The 16,662-nt window shown below is 48.1% G+C and overlaps 1 protein-coding gene across 7 annotated transcripts in view; it reads right to left on the reverse strand.

The window, feature by feature from the left end:
- LOC310829504 (voltage-gated potassium channel KCNC1-like) overlaps positions 1-16,379 on the reverse strand; it is a 64,286-nt gene extending 47,907 nt beyond the window's left edge. For all 7 annotated transcript variants that reach the window (XR_014557293.1, XR_014557294.1, XR_014557295.1 and 4 more), the window contains exons 1-2: positions 16,017-16,379; positions 8,668-9,536 (exon numbers count right to left, since the gene is read on the reverse strand). Coding sequence is in view for 4 of the 7 variants with exons in the window: in XM_083708063.1 (XP_083564189.1) it covers positions 8,668-9,267 (600 nt within the window). In the remaining 3 variants the exon portion in view is untranslated. The remainder of the gene's footprint in view (positions 1-8,667; positions 9,537-16,016) is intronic.
- Positions 16,380-16,662: the final 283 nt, after the last annotated feature.

Here is a 16,662-nt window from a genome sequence, read left to right on the forward strand (position 1 = left end):
GGAAAGGATTGCCAGAGGTGGGCAGGGAAGGGAAGAGCTACTTATTCAGGGAGAATGCTAGCTATTCGGGGAGAAGCATGGGGTTTATTGAGTTAAAGCAGGGTAACCAATGTGATGCACTCCAAATGTTTGGGTTTTCTTTTTTACTACAACATGCATCATCCCTGACCATTGGCCATGCTGGCTGAGGCTGTTGGGAGCTGTGGTCCAAATCATGTGGAGCACACCACGGTAGCTACTCCTGGTATAAAGCAAGGGCTGCTGTGGATCTAGAACAGCTGGGTTCCCAGAGGAGGAGAGTCTGTCATGGTCTGGAGCAGACGGGATGTCTGGGACCTCTGGGAATAGCAATAGAAGTATTGGTTGAGGTTTAGAACAGGGTGGGCTTTGGAAGCACAAGACTCCTGGGTACTCGGTGGCACAGAGTGAGATTTGTGGAGAGAAGTGGCAGGAAGCTTATTTTAGACCCTTGAGATGGGCAAATATGGTATGACGAAAGATGTCAAAGAAGAGCAAGTAACCCCTCCCTGCCTCTTGCGCACGCGCGCGCACACACACACACACACACACACAGGGATTGGTTAATAGTATTAACTTAATATTGTATGGATGGAAGTTATATAAAGTGGCATTGTAACGAGTTAGGTCATTGCAGAGGACTGTGATTCAGGCTGCAATGACGTCCTGAGGATAACTGGTGTCAGATCTGTTTCCAGCAGAGATATTTCAAAGTGGAGGTAGGCACAATAAGCCGATATAGCAGATATGGGTAGTTTTAGAGATAAGTTGAACTTCAAGCAACGGCATGCATATGAAGGGTGCAGAAGGGGCCTTATGCTGCAACCCTCATCAGATCTCTTACTTTGGAGACACATGAAAAGGAAAGGTTCTGGAGAAAGCTTGCATGTGGTTTGTAATATTTTGGTTGACCTAATAAAGGTATTGCCCTAATGTAGATTTTGAAATTATTTTGGAGTGCTTCTTGTTTTCATGTTTCATGGGGCTGGCCATGTCAGTCTGTTGCTGCATCGTGTGGCCCCTGAAAAATCAACACTTATTTTTTTCCATGGCGTAAGGTTTTCTGGACTAGAGAGTCCGCTTCATCGGAGTTATGCATTTCATTCTTCCCCCCCTCATCGAGGAAGCTCTAGAGGAAGGTGATGACTGCTGCAAGTGTCTCACAAGTGGGGAGCAGCAGAGCGGGCTGGCAGTGAGAACACAGTGAGCGGAATGGTTTGGAGAAGGTGTTTTGAAACAAAGTTTGGCTTAATGCAGGGAGCATGATAAGAAGAAAACTGGGGAAGAAAAAGGTGCTGAGAAAAATCTGTGAGGTGAAGGTTAGCAGATACATTATCAGCAAAAAGGTGAGGGGGGAAGGCATGGGTTTATGGGCAGGGGTCAGAGGCTGAAGGATGGAGAAAAAACTGAGGAAGGAGTGTTGAGAAGGGAAAGACTTAAGGTTGATTTCAGGCCAGAGGTAAAAAACAAGCTGTGATTTAGCTCCCTTCTGGAAGGGGAGAAAAATGGGGAGGGGCGTAAAGGCCACTGGAGAGGCAGCGGAGGACAAGGGAATTTAGCAGACCGGTTTCAAGTCTGGGGTCCTGGAGTTTGTTTATTGAACAGAAGTCAGCATTTTTGTGGAGAAGGCTAAGACAGCCTCTCCCTTCTCCAGTCTCCTCACTATTCCCATATTATGGTCTTGCTGCTCTTTCCAAAGTCTACCACACATACATCCTTCTGCCTGGGCACAATAAGGGGCCCAGGAGCTCAGAAAGCAATGCAGACTTCCCGATATATATATATATGGCCTTGGCTGTCATCCTTTCTCACCCCATCTTTCAGCTCCCTCACCCCCTCTTCACCCCTCTCATGTGAAATCTGTGTCACATTAAACTATTATGCAACAAAGTAAAGATGCTCAAACGACCTTGCTCTCAAATGCACACACCTCAATGCCAGCCTTTTTTTTTAAAAAAAGGGGGACACCCGAGGCTGCAGTGCTTTGGCCCTTTCTTCAGAGTATTAATGGCTGAACTGGACATTATGTATGTCAACACCGCCCCCCACCTGACACAGTGTACTAATTCATTAATTCTCTCTCCAGTTGTATCATTTTCTTCCTCTCTCTATACATATCATCATAGAATAACCTCTATCAACAATGCTTACAGGCAGGGAGAAAGCTCTCTCTCTCTCTCTCTCTCTCTCTCTCTCTCTCTCTCTCTCTCTCTCTCTCTCTGTGTGTGTGTGTGTGTGTGTGTGAATTATCTCCCTTTTGCTGCCGCTATTACTGGATGTAACACTGCAGTTCAGTACCATGGAGAGCGGCAAGGAACGAAGGGGAGGGAATGGATTAAACCGCAATAGTCCTTCAGCGCCTGGGGTAAAAGTGGGCATCTTTCCACAATACTGGAGGGGGAGTGGGGGTGGGATTTGCTTCCTGTGGAGAGCTGTGGGTAAAGGATTGCTCAGGGACCCCCAGGCACCCATGATTTTCAGAGAAAAAGTTGATGGAAAGGAGTCAAGTGCGATTTGGCAAGAGGGGTTTCTGAAACTCCAGGGGTTTCTGTGAAGGGTATGTAGAGGGGTCAGATAGTGAGGAGAGAGGACTAAACAGTAAAGATGTTTGGGCTCTGTGAACTGAAAGCAGGGGGTGAGTACAGATTGACAGAAAGTAAGGAAGGAATGGGATGCTCGGATTGCTGAGTTATTGAGCAAAGCCACACGGCGGTGCAGTTAAGTAAGTTAAGATTGTGGACAGTGCGGTCCCACATGGGGTCTCTGTTTAAATGGCAATGTATATATCTTCACTTACTTTGAAATGCAGTAAGCCAGCCCTGCTGCATTTGCAGGGCAGGAAGAGGGCTTCCTTTCATTCTGAGTGGGGCACAGATGGCACCACTGAGGTCACACAGGATCAAGAGTGATAGAGTGTGTGAATGCATGTTTGAAAGAATATGCAAGAGCTTCTGTGGAAAGACTGGAATTACTGAGTTGGGATGTGTGCTTGCGTGCGTATGTATGTACGTGCAAAGCCAGGATCATCTTGGTCTTGGAAGGAAATTGAGTGGACAGAAGGCTTTAAGAGTACCTACCACTCTAACCTGCACTATGAATCCGTATTCAATTAACTGGATATCTGAAATTTTGACCCACTGAGTTTAGTGATTTAAGAGCAGAGGCAAAATTACATGGCAGGACTCTTGATTTAGGGGACAAAGAGTGACTCTAGGAAATACAAGGGGAGATTTAGTGGGTCACCGAGTAGGTAGCAGATAAGGCTCCAGGAGTGTGAAATGAGGAGGGACAATGGCAATGACAGTTCCCCAATTGCCATGAAAGGAGTTGGATTTGCAGGGGGAAATATGTGAACTGCTCCAGAACTGCTGGTTTTTTAAAGCAGGGGAGTGGATATACTGGGATAGCGGTCATTGAATTAGAGGAGTGTTGAGTCTAGAATGTTAAAACAGTGAGAGCTGGCAACTAGGTCTCCTAGATTCATTGGAGGAGATGGGCTTGTGGGTTAAGATGGTGTTCAGGACCAGAACTTCTGTAGCCTTTGGGACAAGAATGGAGGCTGGCAAATTTGAATTGGGCTGCTGAATGCCAAAACTCTCTGAGTGAGGAGGTGTTTAAACTAGCACAAGGGGAGACTAGAGAATTGAGATGCTTGAGCCCCACATTGTAATAAATAAGAGAAGCCACCCTTTGTAGCTGGCTCTTGCCAGCATCTGGAATCTGTTCCCTTTCTGCAGTCATTATTCACAAGAGTCATTAAAAGCCTTAAAAAAAAAAAATCCTCTCTGCCCCCCTCCCTTCCCCCACATATCTACTCTCCTTTGAATTCCCTAAGAAGCTGAACCAGAATTTCTGCACTGGCTTGCTAATCATGCAGGGAAGACGAAAGCCAGAGAATTAATATGAAAGGGAAGGGGGCACAGCAAGGATCTCCAGCAAAGGGACACGGAAATTTGTGCAGAGTTTGCTAAAAGGATAAAAGAAAGACTCGGCTCTGTTGCAGTGTTGGCACTGTCTCTCTAGTGCCTCCTATAGGACAAAAAGACTTTGCCTTCTCTTTCAGCTTCAAGAATAAAAGCAATGTTTGCACATCACAGGTGAGGATGGGATAGAGAGGCAGAGGTGAACTTGGTTAAAAATAAATTCCCTTAGCACAGAAGCTGGTACTGGCTCTCAGTCTGCTGGACAGACACAAATACTTTGGATGCATCAACCTTTTTTGGTCCAAGGTTCAACTTTATAGCTGATTACAGAGAAGGGGTATATTGGATTTTAACTCAGAACTTCCCTTGCAAGGCTGGCAGGAAAAGAAAAAAATCATCCATTTTATATGATGCTGAAGTCGGGGTTCCTAGCTCCCGATTTGATTAAAAAGTGCAGATTTGCCCTGAACAAGGATCTTGGCATTAAAAATGCATGCAGTGGTAAATTATACTTATCTGATTTTCATCATTTTAAACATCCTCCCTGAAAGAACACATTCCCCATTTATTCTGTATAACCCTTTGCGTACTGAAAACAGGCTTGTCTGAGTTATGTGGCCATACTTTGTTTCCTCGTGCATGTATACCTAAAAATATATACATTAATATAATATAATATACAGGAACCTTATTACAAAGATGAAGCTGCTTTGCCTATGATATTTCCCTAATTGTTATGTAGCTGTGAGTATACGTATGAGTTTGCTGTCCACACAGCTAATGAAGAAATAAACTCTCATGCCATACTTCAAATGTGGTTAAAGTACAAAATTGTAGTGTTGGGAGAAATGTAAAGGGAAATAACAGTCCTGAGTACATATATTTCTGCTTTCCATTTGCATACAGGCATATGTACACATACCTGCACTTTGTCTTTAATTTATGAGTAAGCGCCATTTGTACACTACAAATGACAATTTGAGACTGCAACCCTGAGCACATTTGCTAGCTGCAAAGTCCCACTGAACTTCCAAGCAAACATGCTTGGAATTACACTGGATTTAATCAAATTATGTTATATAATATGTTTCTCTACCCACACAAATGGGAATATATACATGATTATACATAATTGCTCAAGGAACTTCCATTGAGCCCATGACAAAACTTTTAAGGTTGCCTCTTGGTTTATATTTGGTGCACCACATTAATGCAGCTGCTCCTCTGGAACTTTTTCCTTGTCTATATACCATGAAGGGACTTGAAGTGCTTCCAGGATCAAAGTTGGGACACAGTCCAGTTTAAAAGAAGGTGCAAACTGATAGAGAAAAGCCAAACTTAAAAAGAACAATTGTGATGTGAAAAGATCTGGGAAGGAGAGGAAGAAGAGGATCTCCGTGTGTGTCTTTATTCATTCATTGTCTATTTGTTCTCTCAACGCACACACTTTACCCCTCTCTGATACGTAGGGACTTAGATGCAGCTATCAAATATGCTCTGGTACAGATTTTGTAGCCCTAGCCTGCCTATGCATCACTATAAAATATGCATGCTGGTGTGTGCAGAGTGAACGAAAACGAAGCAAATGTGTCTTTGCGTATTGTAGAAGCATTATTCAGAAGTGCATTTTGGCCCATCAATCTATTCACTATGCTGTCCACCGATATGGTTTTCTATCTCCTCTTCCCCAGTCCATATTCTTTCCTTCTGCCTGCCTGTCTGGCGAGGATAGTGGTGGATGGGGGCCAATCTCTTTGCATCCTTTTTCATAAGCAGGTAATTCAAACACTGTGCTTGGGGCATGAACCTCAACTCCCCCCCCCCCAACTTTGCAAACTTCAGTACTGATTTGCGTCTTTCTCTAATTCATACACAAATGCCCAAAGAGAGAAGGTTGCGGCAGGGGCGCTACTGTAGTTATAGCACACATATGCCATTTCTGTAAATGCATTAAGTGGGGAGCCACCATTATATCGGCTGGTAGTGGGGAGATGCTGGCTTCAGTTCTCAACCAGCTCCTCTGTTTATGGAATCCCTGACGTGATGTCCACCTGAATGCAGCATTGCCTCATAGTCCCGTTGGTTTCTTGGCTCCCACTGCCAGCAAACCCCCTCCCTTCCCTGCTCCCCAACACTCCTGCCCTCTCTTCCTCCCTGCTGTAACTTTTTCTGGCTGCATTCCCAACTGCATGGGGGAGGAAGGGGGGGGGGCTGAATAAAGGGACCGGACAGGCCTTGCACCCTTGAGAGCAGCTGCCTGGGGCGAGGGGAGGGGGAACGGATTGCAGAATGCCAGCTTTGCACTGCAAACTCTGGGGCTTCCACACTGCACTGCGGTGCCCCCTCCCCCCCCTTCTCAACCCGCTGGCTCTGCAGTTCTAGAGATAGCAAAGCACTAATACTGTCCTAGAGGTAATACTGGAGGGGTTGCCGGGGGTGGGGGGGAAGGAGAGAGAGAACAAGCAGCAGTCTTTCATTAACTCCCCCCCCCCTTTCAGCTGCTCTGCAAAAAGAAGTTCTACAGGAAAGGCTTTAGCTGCATAGGCTAAAAAAAGAAAAGGGGAAAAGAATGGGGGGAATGCAGTAAGGGGAACAATATTTGGGGGTGCAGTGCAGGATGGGGGATTCTAAACTGCAGTGTCTGGGAAGGGGGCAGTTTTGAGCAGCATTATTCAAGCACACTGGGAAGAGGGGGGGGGGAGCCAATTCAGAACTGCATTGCTGAAGATTGGGGGAGGAGATCTGGAGTTTCTCCCTGGATAGATGATGTTGATTTGGGCTGAATGGAAAAGGAAAGATCCCTAGATTTGGCAGTGGGGCATGGAGTGGGGGCGGGGGGACTACGCAAAACTGCAGTGAGACCAGAGGAGTCCAAAATTCAGGAAGGGCGCAAGTGAGACCTGAGATAAACTGTGTGTGGAGGGGATGGGGGAGACCAGAGAGAAGGAGGACAGGGGACCTTATTTGGGGGGACAGTGAAGAAAGGACTTGGAGCTGTTTTAGCAGCACCTCCTGCTGGAGATCAAGGCATTCACCCTGACACCGATAAGCAAGTCATAAGCCCAGCGCATGCGTGTCAGGATCCTCCTGCTGCTACACACTACTACACTCATTCGCACGCTCGTGTCCCGTGGTGCTCAACTCTTGAGCTCAACTTTTTTTCTTGCACCCCCTTTTCACTGCCACCAGCAGCATTCCTTGCATAATCCCCCTTCCTTTCCTCATTCTCCTTTCTCCTTAGAGTTCCATTTCTCACACTTCGGTCTCTTGTACGCTTTCTCTGAACCGGAATCACTGCCCCTCTCTGTCAGGCTTGTTCAGTCACCCCCTCTTAGCCTGCATATTAACCTCTCCTATTTTCTGCAACATTTTGCATGCCTCAACATGGCTGAGTGCACCTCTTCCGTTGCCCTTGCACACCTCTGAAACCGGCACCATTCTCCGTTCCACATTCTGTATTCTCCCAGCCAACCATTCCTTCCTCTAGATGTCTGTTTGCAGAATCTGACTTATTATATGTTCTCTCTACAGGGCACTTCAGTGCACGGTGCACATCGCTTGTGTGTGCCTAAGATGTGACTGGTGCCACCAGCTCCTGAAAAACATCCCTGCCTGCAGAACATCTCCATTTCTCAGTCTGTGCTGTTTGCACACTCAGACTAGCAACCTCATCTTTTCCACTGCATAATCTGCCTCCACCTCCAGCACCCAGTGCCACTCACACATCCTTCTCTCTCCCCCCCCCCACTTTTCCACATCCATCCATGCTTACCAAGCATTGCACATGGACCCTTGCACACCAGTCCCTCTGCGCTAGTCTGCGCATTGTGCCATTGCCCATTTCGCTTGGGACAAGTCTTGCACATCTCAACTGCACCTCCAACATTAGCCTGCACCTCCACTCTTGACCATTTACATCTCACCTTTTCCGCCTGCCCCTTGCACCCCTTTCTCTTAAAAGTACAATTTCGGGTGGGGGGGGAGGTTTCTTTGGGAAGTTGTCAGGGTTTACAGTAAAGAAGAAGGCTAGAAGGCCTGCTGTTGAACAGAGCCAAGGGACAATTGTGAAACAAGCAAAAGAACATTTAAAGAGAAATTTATCCTGCTTACTCTGTCCCACCTCTAGCCATAACCAGAGACTGGGAGAACGAATCAGTTCAGGGAAGCAGAGCTCATGCTTTGGACTCAGACGGTCCCAGCTTTAATTTTTGCCTCTCCAAGTGAAAAGTAGCAGGACTGAGGAAGACCCTGCTTGAGACCTTGCAAAGCCATCTCCTGTCGGAGTAGTCATTCTGGGCTAAATGGACCTGGGACCTGACTCAGTGTAAGGGAGGGAGAGAAAAGCTAGGGTGCTCCCCTCTCCTCTCCCTACACAAACCAAGGCGGCCCTCAAACCTTTCTGCACTTCCTTGTCCCCAATGAACAGAATGGGATTAACTATGCTTGCCCCTATTCTGCTACTCTCCCCTGACTCCTCTTGCCAACATTTAGATCTGTAAGTTCCTGGGGGCAGGGACCTTGCCTCCTCCCTCCCCTGCTTGCCTTCCCCTGTGCCACTAGTGGGGACAAGAGCGTCAATGCTAGTAGTCACGATGCTAACAGCAATAACAGCAGCAGTCATAGGTATCTCTATCCTGCTCCTCCATGCTGCCCACAGCAGGTGAGCCCGAGGAAGCATCTAGGTGAGCGGGTGGGTGCCCCGAGCCCCCAGCCCAGCGCTACTCACCCTGGCCATCCTGGAGGAGTAGGGGTCCTCGAAGAGCGCCCACACCTTGGGCTGCATGGCGGCCCACCGGCCCAGCTTGCGCCCGTCCTCCTGCAGGCAGTGGCGCTTGAGGTCTCCGCTCTCCTCATCGTCCTGGCTCTCGGGCGTCTCGAAGCTGTCGAGGGCCTCCTCGGCGTCGCGGTGCTGCCGGTAGTTCATCCAGCAGCAGGCTTCCACGTCGGTCTCGTCGATGCCCCAGAAGGCCAGCTCCTCCTCGAAGAGGGGCCCGCACACGTCGGCCGGGCAGTGCAGCTTCCCCGTGCGGTAGTAGTTGAGCACGTAGGCGAAGACCTGCGGGTGCCGGTCGAAGAAGAACTCGTCGGCCTTGGGGTCGTAGTCGAAGTTGCTGCAGGCGTCGGGCTCGGTGAGCCACGACAGCCGCGTGCCCGGCAGGGTCTTGAGGGTGCTGCGGTACGTCTCATGCCGGATGCCGCCCACGTTGATGACTATCTTGTCGTTGTCTTCGTTCCGGCCCATCTCCCCTTTCAAACATGACTTGGACGGCGGCTTGTTCCCAGACTTGCGCCCGCGGAAAGAGGAGACGCACACTGAGCTCAGCATCGGCGGCGCGGGCCGAGGCGGGGGGCCGCCCCCCGACGGTGCGCAGGTGTCAAATCAGGGCGCGAGGCGTCATCCTGGCCCCTCCTCCTCCTCGGCCCACCCCCCTCTCCCCCCACCCCTCCTGCCGCGGGGAAAGGAGAAGGCAGGAGGGAGCGCGGCCAAGAGGGGAGGGGGGCGAGGCTCTTTCTAGACGGGGCGGGCGCAGCAGCAGCAGCAGGAGGAGGAGGCAGGAGTTGGCAGAGAAAGAGCCCGCGGCGCAGCGCCGGGGTCTGCGAAAGAGAGGGACAGAGAGAGAGAGAGAAAGGGACAGGGAAGGTGAGTGCGGACGGCTGCTCCGCCACAGTCCTCCGCAGCCTCGGCCGCTCTCCCTCCGCTCGCTGCCCTCCATCGCTCCCGTCCCACCATCCATCCATCCGCATGCCGACACTCCGCTCGGACCGCCGTCCTTTCCATTGTCCGCGCCCCGTGGCCCCTGACCATCCTCACCCCTTCTTCCTCTCGCTCCCTCCATGGCGCTTCTTGGCCACTCGCGCTCCCTGCTGCGTTACGCCTTCGCCCTCCCCATCCCACCATGTACGCTTCTCCACTCTCCTCTCCTTCCTCCCATCCCTCTCGTAATGACCGGCATTGCCACTGCATCCCTCTGCCATTATCACTCTTTCCTCTTTCTGTCACTCCCACTCCATCTCTTCCATGCTCACACACAGCCTTCCCTCCTTCTACCCCCCCCATCTCTCTCTCTCTCTCCCTCCCTCCCTTCTGCCCTCTGCATCCCCTTCTCTTTTTCGGTTCCCTCCATAGCCCTCTGCCACCATCGTTTTTCGACCCCTGTGGACCATCACGGCAGTCCTTCACTGCAGGCTACATGCCATCACCCCTGGCGCTCCATTATCCTCTCCAAGTGCCTGTCCATGCAGATCTGCCATCATTATCTCCAAGTCCTAGGATACCCATTCATCTCTCTGGCCTCCCTCTCTCCCCTCTTTGCTGTCCTCCATTCATTCTCACCCTTCATTCATTTCTTCTCTGTCACAGCCTCACATCCTTCCCTCCTTCTACCCCTTTCCTTTCTTCTGCTGACTTTGTCTTCCTCATCAACCCTCTTCCTCTTCTCCTTTCTTCCTTCTTCATGGTCTCCTCTCCTTCCCTGCTTCCATGTGTTGCCACATCTCCCTTCTCTACTCTCTTATCGCTGTCCTTCTTTCCCTGGGAACTTCTGCCTTTCCCCCCTCCATCCTCTGCTTAGCCTAGGGTCACTTCACACACTTTTTCTGCACGGAGACTTGCCTCCTTCTCCCTCATTGCACAGAAATCAGGCAGAGCCTAGTTTGCCCCTTTACCACATTAAGTTTGGAAGCAGCTCTGCAATCTCCACACTCAAAGTGTAACGGTGGCAAAATAGATGCTCGCCTGAGCTTCACGTGTAGGAGAAATGCCACTTCTTCTCATTCAGGGGCCTCTTCTGTCCCCTCTCCCCATCTCTTTCACCACGAGAACTACCCACCCAATCTTAGCACCCTGCTCACTTTTATATCGATTCGTTCCACCCCTCTACCACCCTTCCTTCCCTCTCTCTCTCTCCTTCCTTGCCTCCTGCCCCATCTTCCCAGACCCCCCTCTTTTTGCTTCTTCACTTCGCCCCCTTTCTTCAACGTCCCCTTCCTCTCGAACGGAGACTCAATCTACTGCTTCTGCACTGTCCTTCCGCTGCCATTGACCGCTTCCCAATTCATTTCTCCCTCTCTTGGCCACCAGCCAGTTTTCCTTCTTCACTGACCCCCTTCTCCCTCCCTCCCTCCCTCCTTCCTTGCTATCTCCTCCAGTTCCCACTTCCCCCACTTCCGACTCCCAGCCCTCTCCCCATACTGCTGCACCTGCTGGGCTCCGACTCTCCCCCCCTTTACACTAACGAACCAATTCCTTTTTCTCTTCTAGGTAGCAACCTATCTGCCCCATGACTCCCCACTCTTGCCCCACTTGACTCTGGTTCTCTCTCAGCTCCTCCTCCTATCTTTGGCCAGATCCTGCCTCCTGCAGTGGACCCGGCTTCCCTTGCTGACTTCTCTACGGACCCTGATGATGATCTTCCTGAAGCTGAGGGCTGGGTAGCCTCTATGCTCTCCTCCACCTTTAGGACCCCTTCAGTCTTCTCCTTGCCCCCACTTTCTCCCACATGACTTTTGACCCCAGTGCACCCACACTTTTCTTGTGGGGTTCCTCCCCCCAAATCTCCTCTCTCCCTCCTAGCTGTGGTTGCTCTCCTATACTCCCATTGGTGGGTCACCCCAGTTCACCCTCCATCCCATGCTATCCCTTGAAATTTCAGTGCCCCACTGTTTGCCCTCCCCCCATGGCTACTTCCTCCTCCTTATGGCCTCTGCTTCCCTCTCTATAGTCCCCCCTGACCTATCCATCCTTCCCTCCAGTTCTTCCTTCTCCCCTTTCCTGCACATGAAGTTTTACACTGGGGATTACCAGTATGTCCAGTGCTAGCTGTACTCAGAGCAGACCTACTAGAATTTGTGGGCCTAAGTTAATCATGCCTATTCATTTCAGTGGTCTGCACTGAGAAGAACCAGCTTTGGCTACAACCCTTGGCCATATCCAAGGAACCTCCTTGGCCTGTAGCTCACCCAGTCCCAACACCCCCCTCTCCTGTACTCTTGTGTTGTTGCAGAGGGGGACTATGTGTGTCTGTGTGGCTGTGCAATGTTTCTCAGTACAAAAGAGAGAATTGGCTTGGCTTTAGGCAGGTGAGGAGGCAAATGTCTCTTCTCCAGCACTATTGCCGCACCATCCAATTTCCTGGGCTGTGAGATGAAGAAGTAGGGAAAGTGGAGTGGAGTGGGAAGGAGAAACTAGTGAGAGAGAAAGAATGTGGGAGGGTTTGCATGAGTGCATAATAGAGACTTAAAATACATGTGGAGGAAAAAATAGATTCTCAAACAATTTCTCCTGACCTAATTTTGCCTGCATTTCCCTTGCCCTCTAAATTCATATTATTCTTTTTAAAAACAAACACCCACCTATTATTATTATTATTATTATTATTATTATTATTATTATTATTATTCCTAGACACATAATGCAGCCTGCCCAGTTGAAATGAAGACTGATCTCGATTTGGGCCAAGGCCAGGGTGGGAGCCTGTGTGTGTATACCACCTTAGGTTTCATCATAGAATCATAGAATTGTAGCTGGAAGGGACCATGAGGGTTATTTAGTCCAACTGCCTGCAGTGCAGGAATCTTCGGAAGAAGGGGAGTCAGGAAATCAATGCAATAACTAAATACTGTTATGGATACTTTTGAATTTAGTGATTTTTGAAAATTAACATGTAATGCATTCTAAATTCAGCAAATGAACATGTTATTGCATAAAAAATGCATCTACAGAACCTTAATGTTTAGTTCTTTAAAACTATCCCTCAAACAAATAAATCAATGTTAGAATGAAAGTTTTGAAAAGTTGGATTCAGGGGCTTTTGTTTTAATTAAAAAGCTGATGTTTGGGTTCTTTCTTCATTGAAAACTGTTTAGATGGAGATGCATGTACAGAGAGTAATGGGTCTCTTTAGGTAGGATTACGCTGGTTAAGATAGGAAGTGACATACGGGGCAATGCATTTCTGCCTATCTTAAAATGGGTTTATATGGTGGGTTTGTGTGTAAGGGAAATGGCCTGTGTCTGTTTGCAGTGATACATGCATGTGATGAGTTTGGGTGCAGAAATGAGTATGTGGGTTTATTGTGTGTAAGGGTGTAGTAAGTAACTATAGGTGCGAGCAGAATTTGTATATGAAGAAATCTGTAATTGAGGATGGATCCATGTGTTGTGAGTGTGTGCAGGGATCTGTGTTGGGATGACATGGTATGCATAGTGTGTGTGTGTGTGTGTGTGTGTGTGTGTGTGTGTCGCAGCATGAGTGTTCTGAAATGATTTTGTATTCTTTGTGTGGAGAACACTATGCTGTAAGCCCGGCAACGTGATCCTGTGCTCAGTTTACTCAGAAATAAACTGCACCCTGTTTTGTATCTCTTTCTCCCAGATGAATGCAAAGGACCACAGCCATAGCTATGTTGATGGTGTGTCTACTTGGCTCTGGCTGTGCATTCTAAAAGGCACCTAAGAGACGGACAGTTGGTATCTCAGAGCTGGTTCCTTCATGCACAACTGATCACTTGGTGACTCCACTTCAAATGCAATATTTTTCAATGGAGCATTCACACATTCAGCTGCCTGTCTCTCATCAAGTGATAAGAAATCAACTGACGTGTGCATGTGTGAATCAGCCTTATATGAAAATAATGAATATGCAATCAAGTGTGTGTATGTGATATTTATGCTGGTGTGATCTTTTTTTTGTTCAAATTAAGGATGTGTGTGAATGCACAAGAGAGGACTGCAATACCCACTATTCCCTTGTGTATGTTTCTTTGTGAGTGGAGGTGACTGTACACAGATTTGAGTGTGCACTTAGGTATTTGTGCATGTGTGAATGAAGTGGTGTGTTTGAATATGAGGGCAGGCATGTTTACAGGCAGCATGGTGCGTTTTGAGGCAATGTTTTATGTGTGCTTCAGAAGATGTTACTGGTAACTTAAGAGTAAAAGTGTGACAATTTTGTATCTGTTTACATGTGTTCAAGCGTAGACCTCTACATGTGAGAGCAACCTTACAGAAAGCAAAATGACTGCATATGGCCATATTCTGGAGTAAGTCACACCTGCATGATCGGATTCTGGAATAAGACTAATTTGCATGATAGGATGACTCGCAGAGCTAAAAATCAGCGAAGCATGTCTAGTCTCAAAACCACTTATTGAGTGCTGTGCATGTGTTTGAAGTATTGCCACCCAACTTTGAACATGTTTACACATTTACCTAAGAATTATTCACCCCCCCAGATTTCAAATTTATAAATCAGAATGTACAAATGCGGAGGGTGGGATAGCAAGGGGCTAAGGCAGCAGCCAGAACGTTCAGAGGTCTAGGTCAGATACACAGCATCATACGCAGCCACTTGAAGTGCCTTCATCTGCAGATAATTAACAGCAGGTTCTGCTATACAGGTCTACTAAACAATAAGCTCCATTGGTTTAAGTGGGGGATTATTCCCCAGAAAGTGGGCAGAGAACTGCAGTCTGATTTTATTATTAAAGACTGTAACCCTATCTAAACTTCCTTCAGCATAAGTTCCAGCTGAACTCACATGTGCTTATTTCTAAGTAAGCATGCTTTGGACGGTACTGTAAAATTATTTGAATTGTTAATCATTAAAGTTTGTGCTCATCTGAAACCATTATGGGAGCCATTATGATAGAAAGGCTGTTTGGAAATATAGTATAATATAATATAATTAATGTCAGTATGAGTTTTGATATAAGAGCTGGTTTTGTTTTGTTTGTTAAAAAAAACTTCCACTATCTATTTTCTACACATGCATTCAAACCATATAAGATTTTTGGTTTTTTCCTACCTCAAAATTTGTTTCAGATGTTTCACTTTGCCCTTTGCTATATGAGGGTAAGAAGGCAAGGGCGCCTGGAGTGCCGGCTTGTGTGAATGTGGGTGAGCTATTATGCAAGTGTGAGCACATGTGTATGACAATGATCAATGCGTGAGAGTGTATAAGGGCGGGGGGCATGTACAGTGTCTGCTTTTTCTGGTTGTCTCTGTTATGATCTCTCTGTATGTACATAGGGCTAAGTGAGATGACGTTCTGTGTGAGCTTTACTTCAGTGTTGTGTGTCAGTGTGTCAGTGTGTTTGTGTTTGTTTTCTCATGGGAGTTATGTTTCTCTCTTCCTAAACCCCTCCACCTCCAGTTCACTGGCGCACCACACCAACACAGACATCACACAACAGAAAAGCCCAAGGGACACCACAGACACTTACAGTCACCACACAAAGACGCAACAGCACACAAATCCTCACCTGTTTCTCCTGTATCCATGGACACAGATGCGCTCAGACCCTTAGAACAAGCACATCCTAATAACTGGTACTTGTCAGCATACTTTAGGCGCGCTAATTTCTTTCATGCACCAGTTGAAATCGTACAAGCTCACATACCACACAAACCGCACACCGCCTGAGTCATAATCTATCAGTCCCAGACATATATACACATGCACACACAAACTGCCCATACACTCGAACCATTCTTTCACATACCTTAGTGGACAGTCTCATATGTCCACCAGACATGCAGACTGTCCTTCCTTCCTTCCTTCCTTCCTTCCTTCCTTCCTTCCTTCCTTCCTTCCTTCTTTCCTCATATACACTTAAAGCTATCCTTCACTCATTCACACACTGCAGTGGGCAGCACACAAATATCCACAAACTGACAGTCATCTTTCTCTCTTACACACACACATACACCCAGACAGACAAATAGCCATCAGAAGCAAGTCTGTCTGTCTGTCTGTCTGTCTCTTTCTCTCTCTCTCTCTCTCTCTCTCTCTCTCTCTCTCTCTCTCAGCTAGGCTGGCACTAATAAGCAAAATACAAGCACACCAATGTTAACATGCAGCCGGTCAACTCACAGGTGCTGAAACTCCCCCCCCTCCTTCTGTCCTATGGTCTCAGTGTTAGGTAAAAGGGGACACTCAATGATCCCCCCCTCACCTCCCCCCCACTGCCGCCCCAGGGGAAAACAAAACACCACACAAACACACACTATAGATGTACACACACATACACAAACAAACAAACACACACAATGTAGCCACTGAAGGCCCATACTTACCTGCCAAACCAACCCCTTGTGGCTTAATAATATTTTTGAGAGAGATGAAGGAGCAGAGATGGAGGGGGGAATCTTCACCCCCAACCTCCCCCCAACCAAAATTCTTTAAAAAAAATAAAAATCAACCAGTGAGGCGAAGACAGAGGCTATAAGAAGCTCCCCCAGCACCTTGAGGGGACTGAGAACCCCTTGAAGCAGAGAGCAGAGGGAGAATGGAGAGGATGATTGGGAGCTTTTTGCTTTTTTTGGTGGGGGGGGGGGAAGGAAGATGCAGGATGTCGACGAATAGGAGTCAGTCTGTCCGTCTGTCCCCCTCACACACCTTGTACGTCTCTGCCTCCCGCCCCCCACCCCTGGTCTCCGGATGCAGGCTGCGCCTTCTGGTACTGCGGACCCCGTGATGACATCACTGCCTCTTAAGGTGGAATTTTGGGGCATCTCATGGAACAGTTACTCTTCCTTCCTTCCTTTTTTTTGGGGGGGGAGAGTAATATACGCAAAGAAAGGTAGTCCAGGATTAGAGCAGCCACAGCTCAATTGCTTGCTAAGAGGCAGCTTCCCATCAAGCGCTGTGCGCGGCATTGGAGGTAAACAAGTGGCGACGAAGGAGCGGGGTCGTGCGTTTGGGGCCATATACGTGTTTCCC

This window comes from Podarcis gaigeae (assembly GCF_964106915.1).
Source record: "Podarcis gaigeae genome assembly, chromosome: 13".
Lineage (NCBI taxonomy): Eukaryota > Metazoa > Chordata > Lepidosauria > Squamata > Lacertidae > Podarcis > Podarcis gaigeae.